At 28.5% G+C, this 12,139-nt stretch overlaps 7 protein-coding genes across 7 annotated transcripts; 4 read left to right on the top strand and 3 right to left on the bottom strand. All coding sequences in view use genetic code 12, as the record gives it.

Moving 5' to 3' along the window:
- Positions 1-345: 345 nt before the first annotated feature.
- KGF55_001270 (uncharacterized protein) lies at positions 346-882 on the top strand (the record flags this gene model as incomplete). Its single annotated transcript, XM_051755827.1, has 1 exon — positions 346-882. One exon carries the CDS (start codon positions 346-348, stop codon positions 880-882), a length of 537 nt encoding a protein of 178 aa, XP_051616310.1.
- Positions 883-1,565: 683 nt separating this feature from the next.
- CBR1 (Cbr1p) lies at positions 1,566-2,450 on the bottom strand (the record flags this gene model as incomplete). Its single annotated transcript, XM_051755826.1, has 1 exon — positions 1,566-2,450. One exon carries the CDS (start codon positions 2,448-2,450, stop codon positions 1,566-1,568), a length of 885 nt encoding a protein of 294 aa, XP_051616309.1.
- Positions 2,451-4,042: 1,592 nt separating this feature from the next.
- On the top strand, positions 4,043-5,392 carry SAP10 (aspartyl protease SAP10; the record flags this gene model as incomplete). The annotated part of the gene is made up of 1 exon (XM_051755825.1): positions 4,043-5,392. One exon carries the CDS (start codon positions 4,043-4,045, stop codon positions 5,390-5,392), a length of 1,350 nt encoding a protein of 449 aa, XP_051616308.1.
- Positions 5,393-7,191: 1,799 nt separating this feature from the next.
- KGF55_001267 (60S ribosomal protein eL22) lies at positions 7,192-7,951 on the top strand (the record flags this gene model as incomplete). Its single annotated transcript, XM_051755824.1, has 2 exons — positions 7,192-7,203; positions 7,601-7,951. 2 exons carry the CDS (start codon positions 7,192-7,194, stop codon positions 7,949-7,951), a joined length of 363 nt encoding a protein of 120 aa, XP_051616307.1.
- A 776-nt stretch (positions 7,952-8,727) lies between these two features.
- KGF55_001266 (tubulin-binding prefolding complex subunit) lies at positions 8,728-9,135 on the top strand (the record flags this gene model as incomplete). Its single annotated transcript, XM_051755822.1, has 1 exon — positions 8,728-9,135. One exon carries the CDS (start codon positions 8,728-8,730, stop codon positions 9,133-9,135), a length of 408 nt encoding a protein of 135 aa, XP_051616306.1.
- A 493-nt stretch (positions 9,136-9,628) lies between these two features.
- On the bottom strand, positions 9,629-9,895 carry KGF55_001265 (uncharacterized protein; the record flags this gene model as incomplete). The annotated part of the gene is made up of 1 exon (XM_051755821.1): positions 9,629-9,895. The coding sequence occupies one exon, from the start codon at positions 9,893-9,895 to the stop codon at positions 9,629-9,631; it is 267 nt and encodes an 88-aa protein (XP_051616305.1).
- A 430-nt stretch (positions 9,896-10,325) lies between these two features.
- On the bottom strand, positions 10,326-11,867 carry PRI2 (DNA primase subunit; the record flags this gene model as incomplete). The annotated part of the gene is made up of 1 exon (XM_051755820.1): positions 10,326-11,867. One exon carries the CDS (start codon positions 11,865-11,867, stop codon positions 10,326-10,328), a length of 1,542 nt encoding a protein of 513 aa, XP_051616304.1.
- Positions 11,868-12,139: the final 272 nt, after the last annotated feature.

Genomic DNA, 12,139 nt, shown 5'->3' with positions numbered 1-12,139 from the left:
ATATGATTTATGCTATAGATTAATTGAAGTTCGTTATGCACGTGGAGAAGTAGTTACTCGTTATTACAACTTTACTCCACGAAATGCCGTAATGAATGGAAGTTGATTGGTCTTTAAATATTTGTACCGCTTTATAACCTCCTCTATCCGTCTATTAATGTACTTGATCTTGTTTTGACGATGAATCTGAGTATTTGTATTTGGTTAATAGTTTGTTTGTAGGTAAATCTATTTATAAGAATAGCCGATTATTTTATTGCGTTTTATTTTTTGCGTGATGTTTCTTTTTTTAATTCCGTTAAATTTATTTACTTATTAACATAAACTTATTAGTAAGTAGATCTAATGGTCAATACAGATAATACAAACAAACAGTTAGATGAACCTGGCGTTATAATAAGTAGCTTCTGGGACATTGAAGCAGCAAAAGCACAAGTAGTTGATGAGAAAATTGCAATTAAACGAGCACACAGAATTACAGCTATATTATTGGTAATTTTACTTGCCCCATTATTATATGAGTTAATGACTACAAGATATGATAAAATTACTGATGGACAGTTAGAACCAGCAACAGTTAAAGGATTTAGTACAGAGTTGACATTATACAATGCAGGCAACACAGATTTAACATTTGATAAGCGTGCAACGTGGGGCAGAGATATCGTAGATGGTGCAATTAGCACCTTCTCGATGGTTGTGACCGGTGCTAATGCAATTTATGCTATTGCGTGTTCAGGAACCTTTGCAGCTACTGTTGGATTGGTAATACCTGGCGGACCTTTAAGTACATTAGTTGCATGTAATTCTGCTGGTATTGGTTTAGCATTGTTCAATACAATGTCATATACGTTAAACAAAGAAAGCCAAGGATGGACGTGAAGTGGTGGCTCAATTTATCTCTGAGAAGAGTTAGCTGCGAACATTTCAACATTATACTTCAACGACTTACCGACTAGGTTTATCACTGATAACTTATATAGTGTTGAAGTATGATAAGCATAATTTTAGTAGCTACGTTTCCAATAGGGACGAAAATTCAGGATAAGTAATCAATCACGGTCTGTCATAACACTATTCAGAATGTTCAACCAGATTATATCGGCTATCAATTTATAGCGGATCATATTAATAAATCTGTGGTTATACATGCAGGTCATGTACAAGAAGCTATAGACATGTGGTTGAAACGCGGTCATGAAGAAGATTTTAGATCTGACAACTCCAATTTAACTAGTTTTCACTCATAACAGTTTTACATAAAAGAGCAATAATTTTATTTTCAAGATAAAATTTCGATTTGACTGTACTTACCTGAATTTTCGAAAAAGAAGTCCGGTTAGTACAATATCGGCTAAGATTTAGTACCGATAAGATAAGAAACATATAATTTTAGTCAAGATCTTTGCTTCCAACTGACCAAAGTAATTCATTAGCATCCATGAATTTTGTATACTACTCTAAATATTATATATGAATACTCTAGTTGATCTATGTCGTAAACGCTGACCATCTCACAATATGATAACGTCCTTTCTTCATTAATCTCCAAATCAAAGTTCCACTTAGAAAACGAAAACTTGATCACCTAATTTTGAAACAGGTTTTGCTTTTTCATAACCTAATGAAACAGCAGCTTTTTTCATAGCACTAATCATTGGTGGAGGACCACATAATAAAAGATTAGTATCTTCGGAAGGTGGAGGTAAATGTTTTGAAATTAAATCTGGAGTAACAAATCCAGTAGAATATTCCCAATCTTTAGGAGCTTCATTTAAAACATAATGAATTTTTAATCTATCTGGATGTTGTTTTGAAAAATCTTCTAATTCTTTTCTTAATAAAATATCATCTTCAGTAACATTTGCATAAATTAAATGAACTACGGTTTTATCTTCTGGATTATTCATAATAGCAGTAATAATTTGATACATTGGTGCAATACCAGTACCTCCAGCAATCATTCCTAATGTCTTTTTAATATTTGGTGTATGTGTAAAAAAACCTTTTGGACCTCTAATTTCAATTGTATCACCAATTTTTTTTGAAGCAACATGTTTTGAAATATTACCATTTTCATAAGTTTTAATTAATAAATCAAAATGACCTTGTTGATCACTGGTTGATATAGGAGTATAAGATCTAACAATTTCTTTACCATCTATTATTGCACCAATTGAAATATGTTGACCTATTGGTAAATTTAAAGTATCTGTTGGTTTATTTAATCCAAATCTATATATAGCTGAATTATGACTTACTTTTTTAATATCTATTAATGGAAATTTTTGAAATTTATCAGGTATTAATGCAAATGTTTGTTTTGATGATTTATTAGTAGATTTTTGAGATTGTCTAAAAAAATAAAATCCAACAAATGATAATATAATTGATGCAATAGTTACAAATACCACCAAAGGGTTTTGTTGTTCTGATGATTGATCTGCCATCTTGTTAGAGTCAAATAATGGAGAAAAATATGGAATTGACACTGAATCTGGGGAAATGAAATCTAAATGTTGTTTTAAAACTGTGAATGTTAAATTTTTGTTGAATTTAAACTTTTTTTTTCACTGTTGTTTTATTGTCTCACTTCTTTTTCATATGATTTAATGTAACAAATTAAATTTATGGTTAGATTATTTGGTATATCGTGGAAAAATTATAACCAATAGGTAGACCGGATGAATGGGGATGTTTGGATAAATGAATGTGTGAGTTTGATTTTTCAATAAGGTCTTTTGATCTAGTATTTATGTTAATATTTATATGAGAATTTATTATTTAGATCAAATCGATAAGTATTTTCTTACCAATTTTGGTTAAATTGTCCATTTAAAATATTTCGATCGATTTTCGGCCTGAAACTTTAGTTATCGACGAAATGGAACGAGTGAAAAAGGAACACCACCTTTTGATCCACTAAGTCCATCAAAATGCATCTTAGATAATCTTCTAAACGTTTAAAGAAGTCAATTTGCAAGATTGTCTTTCGATTTCAGGAATTAAGCTTTTAGGCAACTGAATGGATTTGATAAAAGAGTCTTTCGATGTCTGTTACTTCAAATTCTTTCAACCAAAACTACAAATCCAATTAACTCCAAATAAAATCAGGTCACCATCTTTTTTTCATCTGAGTTTTATTAAACTGCCTAATAGTACCTATTTTTGTACCTTCACAAAACAGACGAGGGATAGACAAATGTCAACTGACAGCAACAGGTTAAAAATTTTATTAACAATTCTAACAACATGTACCGTTAATGGAAGAAAAAGATAGTGACCAATTCGATTTCTTCTAGTATTGATGTACATGCTGTTATAATTGTTAATAAAACGTTGTATTGAACTGATTCACTATTGACAAATCAAATCGTTATGGGAAGTCTTGTAGAAAAGAGATCTTTGCCGTTAGATTTGATTACAAAAAAAGGTATATCAACGTCACGTGGTACGATTTGAATTCAAGATATACACAAAATCTCTCAATGTTGACTCAAAATCGAGTCAGTTTGAATTTAAATTTGCGTGGAATTGAACATAAATTCTAGAATCAATGTCTAGTGGATTTTGTTTTGTATAATAATATTCCATTACTATTAATGCAACATTTCTTTTATTCGATCTGATGTAATATAACTATACAATTTTTCAATTCATAAGCCTTCAACTACATCTAAGCTTTAGTTCATATATTACTCGATTTCAGCCTAGACCACAAACACAACATCAGCCTCACATTCCAAATGGCTGTTCAAATCAAAGTACTCTATATTAGAAATTTTTGTTAGATTTGAATCAATAATGCACGTTTTGATTTTAGTACAATCATATTACTTTAGTTCAAAATTACACTGGAAAAAGCAATAAATATTTCATGTACATAACCAATATTCACAATAAATTCATTAAATCAATATATAGCCTATTTAATTCTCAATTTGGAAATGTAATTAATTGCATACAGATATATTATTACCATCATATCGATTGAAATTTTACAAGAGTTTTCCTCACATTCCTTCTTTCTTCCACATATAGAATGAAATGTTTTATACGACTACTATCTATATTCATTTTTTCATGTTTAATAACTAAAATAAATTGTATAAGTTTTAATTTCGATATTAAATCAATCACACCACCAGAATCATCACTTTCAAAAAGACAGATTACAACTATTTTCAAAAATCAAAAAAATGTATTTTTAACAAATTTAGGAATTGGTTCAAATAATGATTCAGTAATAGTATCAATAGATACAGGATCATCAGATTTATGGATTATGTCAAATCAAGTTACATGTTTTAATGTAAGTGAATTTCATACAGTCAATTCTCCAAATATTCCCAAAATTTTTAATGATTTAGATGAATCATATTCATGTAAATCAAATGGAACTTTTTCATATGAAAATTCAAATACTTTTAAAAATGAAAATTCAGATTTCGTAATTGCTTTTGCTGATGGATCTGCAGCAAAGGGAATTTGGGGTAATGATTCTCTAATAATTGGTGAATCTAATATTACTGTTGCAAATGTAAAATTCGGAATTGCTAATCAATCAAGTATTGATGTTGGAATTTTAGGGATTGGATTTAAAGATGATTATGATAATTTACCAATTTTATTACAAAAACAAGGATTTATTGAAAATTTACAATATTCAATATATACTACTGGAAAAGATTCAGGAATAATTGATTTTGATAATATAGATGATACAAAATATGAAAATGATTTAGTTACAATAGAAATGGATAAAAATATTGGAATATATGTATCAAATTCATATACAGATGATGAAGAAGAACAAAAAAATTCAAAACAAGAATTAGCAATATTTGATACTGGATCAACTTTTTCAACATTACCAAAAGAATGGATTAAAAGAATAGGAGAATCGATAAACGGAACATATGATGAAAATGAATTAGCATATGAAGTAAATTGCAATTTATTAAATTCAAATAATACCGCTGAACAGCATTTTAATTTTACTTTAAATGACACCGTCTTTTCCATACCTGCCAGTAATTTTATAATTCAAAATGAAAGAACTAATAATAAGTGTTACTTAGGTATAATGGATGAATCAATTATAGGTGGAGTAATATTTGGATCAGATATTTTAAAAAATTTTTATTTAGTTTATAATTTACAAGATTCAACTTTATCAATAGCTCCAATAAAAGATTTAAGTTCAGAGGATCAAATTTATTCTTCTTCATCACAAAATTCAGAAATTTCATCAACAACTTTAAGTTCTTTAACTACATCATCATCTATTAAAATTACTTCATCAATCACGTCATCTAAAAATGGTGGATCCATTATAATATCTGGATATTTATTGACGTTTGTTTCAACTATATTACTATTTTTTACATAGTTTGATTTTGATACCTAATTTACTTTTTATAGACAAATCATCATCGAACAATAGCATTTATTGTAAACTAACAATTGTAAAACAATTCTTTTTTTCTTTAAAAGTTTAGTTCCACTACTGCGGATAAAGTTCGATAAGTATTCTCTGGGTATTACTTGATGCTACGAGTTACTATATTTTATGTAACAAATGAGGGGTTTTGAAACATATAGTGATAAAATATTGTGTATAATAATCTAATACAACGCGTATTAAAATTAAAAATCTGAAACAAATTTGGAAATTATAATACAATGAAATTTATTATCATAAGAAATTATTATATGAGCCCTTGAAGATGTAAATAATCATCAATTTCTCCGTATTTTTAGTTTCAAAATATTTTACATCAACTATTCAAATTTGAATCAATTTCATATCATCACTTGGACTGATCATTCATTCTTTAAATCTAGCTCCTTAAGTCATTCAGATCGATATCACCAAACCTAACACACACAAAAACGAAAAATTACTACCAGATCTATAACATCAATAATTCGAGTAGAAATTCAAAAGAGAAAGAATTCAATGTTTAATTTAGATTGTGATGATATTTGTATGTTATTATTCTTACTGTTAAGTGTTGTATTTATATTATTATCAATATTATGTTATAAAGAAAATCAAAGAATTAAATTATATAATGAAATTCCATCATTAATGAATGGAGGAAATCAAGTGAAATTTGAAGTTTAATTAATACAAATGATATTCAGGAAGATCTCGGTGAGATTCCCTGGTGGATCTCGTATATTTGGCTGGACCAATATACCTTTTTATAAATGGCATATACTTCAGTTCTTTTTTAATATATTCGAATATACATACCTTTATTGATACAATTCATCTATTGTAATACGTATGTAATTACTAAATAGAAAGTTGAATACACAAGTGATCTCCTTATTCGAACTTAAAATTGATTAGATTATAATTTCTCAAAAGTTGATTCAAAATTCATAGAAAAATTCCAAAAAGTAGTAACTTTCAGTGGATCAACTGTAGATCACGTTGGCCAGAAACATATTTATATATTCAAACTGTTACCATATATTGCATCATGACGATAGTTTTAAAAACTTTTAAAAAGTTGATTTAAAAAAATTCCAAAAGGTAGTAACTTGGATCATCAACAAAAGAATCAAATCAATCAGTTTGAATGTATAAATATGGCTCTGGCCAATTGTTGAAAAAAGAACTCATCCTTTAATGCTCGATCCAATATTAAAACCTTCGGACTTCTTTTCCAGTTTTGTATCTTTAGTAGTTTTACCCAAATCATTTTCAATTGATACATCAATCTTAAATGCTTTACTTTTGAACAGTACCTCAACGCCTTCAAAAATAGTCAACAAGATCAACAGTGAACACATACTAAACTTAACTTTACACATCGAGATGTAGCTTGTATGAAGATTGCTCTCTTGGGTGCTGTTAAACCTTGTTTGATAGGTGCTTTAAAGACGGATCCGAATTTACATCCAGTTGCCTTATTCTCCCAAATTGGGGACAGTGTAGCGCCCACTCATACCAAACACCTTTTGTAAAGTAAACTCAACGTGGAATTAATGATTTCAAGTGTGACTACTTAAAGATAGATTATGATATGTATGTAGGGTTGTAGCCCCATTGAGTTTTTTATTGCGCGCTTTTGGACTCAACTTTTTTTTGCACAAGAATTGTAATGCAAAATTAAAATTGAAATTTTTCAGATTCAACCTCATCCACTCTTTTATAATCAATCAATACAATCAAAAATGGCTCCAATTGTATGTATCATTAAAACATGGAGATAGAAATAGCAATGTTTCAAGAGACAAGAAAGAAGCTTTGACTTCTGCATCCGTCTACATGATCCTTTTTTTACTTTTTTTTTTTGGATTCAGAGAACTTTTTCCCATATACAAAGATCGGGTTTTTTAATCGTCGATAGATGGAGATATTGAACGTCAATATAACTACAAACCTATTAAATTCATTGTTGAATATTAAGGATTAATCAATGACAACCTCACCCCGTTATTTTGTGGGAGGAAGGGCTTTGCTGTCAAAGAAAATTTAAAGTTTGAGAGAATGGAAACCTAAGGACTTGGTTCTTAACAATGCTTATTTTTTCAAATTATTATAATTTTCAAGTGCGGTAGGCTAACTTTCTTACTTTTCTAGACCACTAAAAAATCAAAATCTACTAAAAAATTCACTGTTGATACTTCAGCACCAGTTGAAAATGGTGTTTTTGATCAAGAAGGTTATGTTAAATATTTAATTGAACATATTAAAGTTGATAATATTGTTGGTAATTTAGGTGATGAAATTTCAGTTGAATCAGATGGTACTAAAGTTGTTATTGTTTCAAATACTAAATTTTCAGGTAAATATTTAAAATATTTAACAAAAAGATATTTAAAGAAAAATCAAATTAGAGATTGGATTAGATTTGTTGCTGTTAAACAAAATCAATATAGATTACAATTTTATTCAGTTGCTGAAGATGATGATGAAGAAGATGAAGAATAAATCTTTTAAAAAGATTTTATTCAGTATTTCATCTTTTTTTCAACATGTTACAATAGATTAATCTTTATGTTCTTTTTTTTTAATGGGTTTTCATAGGTTTGTATAAAAATATCAATATTCAATTTTTGAACAACTCAAAACTTTGTCGCTTTAATTATTAACTGATCTTCATATTTCGAATATGTGAAAGAAATATGTATGTACTCATGATTAAGATATTTTCACACAATGAACACTTTTAGGTTTCCTGAGCTTTGTTTTTTGGCGTGGCAAAGCAAGCACATTTGATGAAAAATGTTTTTAAAATTTAAGAACACTTACACAGTTTAACAATGCACAATCATTCGCTTGCACTATACGTGAAAGAATGTAGCTCTGGAAATCTAGAAGTGTTCAAGAAGTGATATATATTATAACCATGAGAGCTTCAGTATATTTTTGAATTAAACACCTTCTCTCTTTCTTGAAATAGGGACTTCAAGAAGTATGTCAAAATTTTTCACGTCAATAATTAGTTGCATTAGTTGTTGCTGATGTTTGATAAGATAAGTAGTCGGTCTATACGATTTCTCGACTTACATTTTTATTGGCATAAAGATAGCCATATTTCATTCTCAAAGTTTTTATTTGAGCTTGAAGATTCAAAGTGATTGATTAAATTAGTAGTGAGCCGCACGAACTTTACTTTTGCAGAATAAAATATAAAACAACTTGAACCTGCTTTACATTCACCAAATACACTCATTCATTCACCCACCCACCAACATAATCACACAATGGAGTTACTACCTGAAGGTCAAAGAAATACTGCAACTGAAGTATCATGGGAAGATCAACAAAAAATCAATAAATTTTCAACATTAGTGAATAAAAAAGATAATAGTTTAATAATTTTAGAAAAATTAAAAACTGAAAAAGAATATTTAGATGATTTATCAATGGAATTAGAATTATTAGATGAAGATGAAAAAATTCAATATAAATTAGGTGATTGTTTTGTTTTTTTACCTGTTTCTAAAGCATTAACTAAGATTGAACAAAATGATACTAAATTAACTGATCAAATTAATGAAATTGAAAATCAAATTGAAAATTATGATGAAAATTTAAAGGAATTGAAAAAGCATTTATACGCTAAATTCGGTAATAATATAAATTTAGAAAGGCAGGAGAAATTGATTTAATGTGGGTGTTGAAAGAAGAATTCATGATGTCTAGGCATTTCCGTATTAATGTCAGTTCATTCAGCAAATTATGGTGTTGGGAAAATTGAAAATAACTTATACCAGAGATGATGCTTATAATGATTATTGACTACAAATTTCGTACTCAAAGCAAATACAACATGAACGTATGAAAAATTGATCAAAAACTAGACCGATCAAAAGTTTGTGAACTCTAACTCTCTAAGTTTTACTCGATTTTCATATCGAATTGCTAGCAGAAAGAACTCTATTTAGGGAATCATGAAAAGTTACCCATTTATAATCCTATGATTTTGCATTTGTCATTCCAATCATAACGCAGGAATGTTTACCTGACTGAGAAGCTTATAGCTAGAAAATTCATTAACATCCCATTTATTAACTTAAATAAACATCTATATACACTCCAAAGGAATCATGAACTAAAGTATCATAATGAGCATTCCATCTCGTTCTCACCAAAAGATTCGTTTTATTTATGTTTCTTCAAAGGTTCAACAACTAATTTATCAAAAGTAAACATTTGTGAAATAGTAGTTTGTCTAGTTAATAAAGCTAAATTATTTATACCATCATTATAAAATTGATTTATTTGTTGTTCATCTATTAAATCTTTATGATCTTTAAACATATCATGTACTCTTCTTTTTGTATATTCTTTAAAATTATAATTATCAAATTTATATGCTTTTTGTAGTAAGTTTTTGTATAACTTTAATACTTGTTTTGAATCTACCATTGTGATGTATGTTGTTGTTTGTTTGATTGTGGTGAAATCTAGGAAGAATGAATCAATGTAGATTAATCGTATTACCTTTTCTGTCATTTAGATTATTAATCCAAATCGTGAGAAATGTGTGCTACCAAATCGTACCGCTTGTTCTATTGTAGGCTCGCACAAAGCGAAATGGAATCCAATGAATTTAAACAACTGATAGACTAATTATGCGTAAGATGCAGCAGTAAAACATTTTGAATTGAATGATTAGATTGGTTCCACTTCTGTTGAAGTCACGAAACTGAAAAAACAGGTTTCATTCCAGTATCATCGTTGAAACAATTCCTTTATTGAAGTTTATTAATGGGACCATATAAACATCATTCAATTGAGTTCAAGAGATTATCATTACATACAAGAATTGATGATATCGAATTATGTATATTAAAACTTACTTACTTTCCACGCTGGTTGTTGCACTTCTTTCCAACTGCCTACTTCTATCAAAGTATAAATTTGGATGACTAATATGTTCTTGAGGAGCATTAGGATTAGCACTCTTTACTTTTTGATGAGTTAACTCGAAGACTCTTGTACATGCTACAGTATAATCTCGATTACTAACATCATCCATTATTGCATTCAAATCTTGTTGATTCTTTATTCCCATCTCATCAAGACTATGAGTTAATTGAGTTTGTGAAAAATCACGATATGGACATCCATGATATTCATTTGAACCAGGTTTTGGTTTACTTAAAATGGTTGCACAATCCCATGGTTTATAATTGATTCTAGCACCTTCTAATCCATATTGATGTCTGACATTATATTTATATTGTTTATTGAATGTTTCTTGACTCATACTACCATTCTTTGTAAATTGTTGAGACCAAAATTTAATAGCTTCATCCACATTTAACCCTATACCCTTTAGGAATATTCCTAATTGTTGTCTTCCTAAGTATTTCAAATGTGATGAACTCATCAAATTCTTTTGTAAATGACTTGCACATAAAGGATAGTGAGACATGATTTGTTTTGAAGTAATAGATAATGCATTTATGTCTGAAGTCAATTCACTATCCATATCGACTTCGTATTGGAAATTTGAAAAGTTTTTTGATAAATTATTTAATAACGGTAATAATCTATCATCTTCTTCCAATCTTGGAATTGCTTGAAATGTTTTTATCAATATTTGATTTAAATTATTTTGAAATTCAATGGCTAATAAATTTAATTGTAAAGATGTAGGTAAATAACCATATCCTTCTTGTAAATAAACTGATCTTGAAGAAACTAGTTGAGTAATTTTTTCAAATGGTAATTTGATGAAATTTTCTTTTTGAATCATCATTTGTTTTGTTTGTTCATTGTTTAAATTGAGTGTATCACCCGAATCTGCAATATATTGCAGTTTCAATATATTCCCACTTGCTGCAAATAATTTATCTATTAATTCATTTTTTTCTTTTGAAGAAATATATTTCCATGATAATTTATATGAATTCAATTCAATAAATTCTTGTTGTTCTTTAGGCTGTAACATATTATATCTCACTTTAAATAACATGGTTTCATTTTTAATGAATTTTTTTCTAAGTTCTTCAGATCGACAAAATACTAATCTTAAAATGAAATGACTATAATAATCTTTCATTCTTTCTTGTACAATAACTTTTTCGTTTAAATTGACAGCAGGACTTAATGGTAAATATTTTAATAATAATGGTTTAATACTAGTTTCTACGTCTTTTGGAGTTTTCGATCTAGCAACACATGACTCAATCTCTATAAGAATTTTTAATCTATCTATAGCCCATAGTTCAAATTCTTCTAATGTGATTTCTTGATTTGGTGGTAAATCATAAAATGATAATCTAGATGTAAATAAATTAGGAATTGAATATTGACTATCTTCAGATGCCTGTGACGGTTTGTCTTCAAAATTTCTTCGTCCTGCTGTACGTCTTTTGACTTGTCTGAACATGATTTGAAGTTTGTTGTGGTTGTTTAGTTATGGTGGTGAAGCTCAATGAATTTGCTAACATGTAAATAAAGAAGAATCAAATACAAACGCGTCTCAAGAATAGCGTGTTTAAATTTGGTAGCTTAACTCCAAATGCGCATGAGTTAAATATTTCGCGCGACTAACAAAAAACTCAATCTTTCTTTAGTGAAGAATTGAATTAAAAAATTGGTTGTTAGTACTGATTTAAGCAACTACATCTATCATTTGCCATTCAAAATTTCCAATAGACA

Source organism: Candida pseudojiufengensis (genome assembly GCF_024610245.1).
Source record: "Candida pseudojiufengensis strain CBS 10847 chromosome Unknown scaffold2, whole genome shotgun sequence".
NCBI classification, from domain to species: Eukaryota; Fungi; Ascomycota; class Pichiomycetes; order Serinales; family Debaryomycetaceae; genus Lodderomyces; species Lodderomyces pseudojiufengensis.
This window is presented reverse-complemented; position numbering and strand designations above follow the sequence as displayed.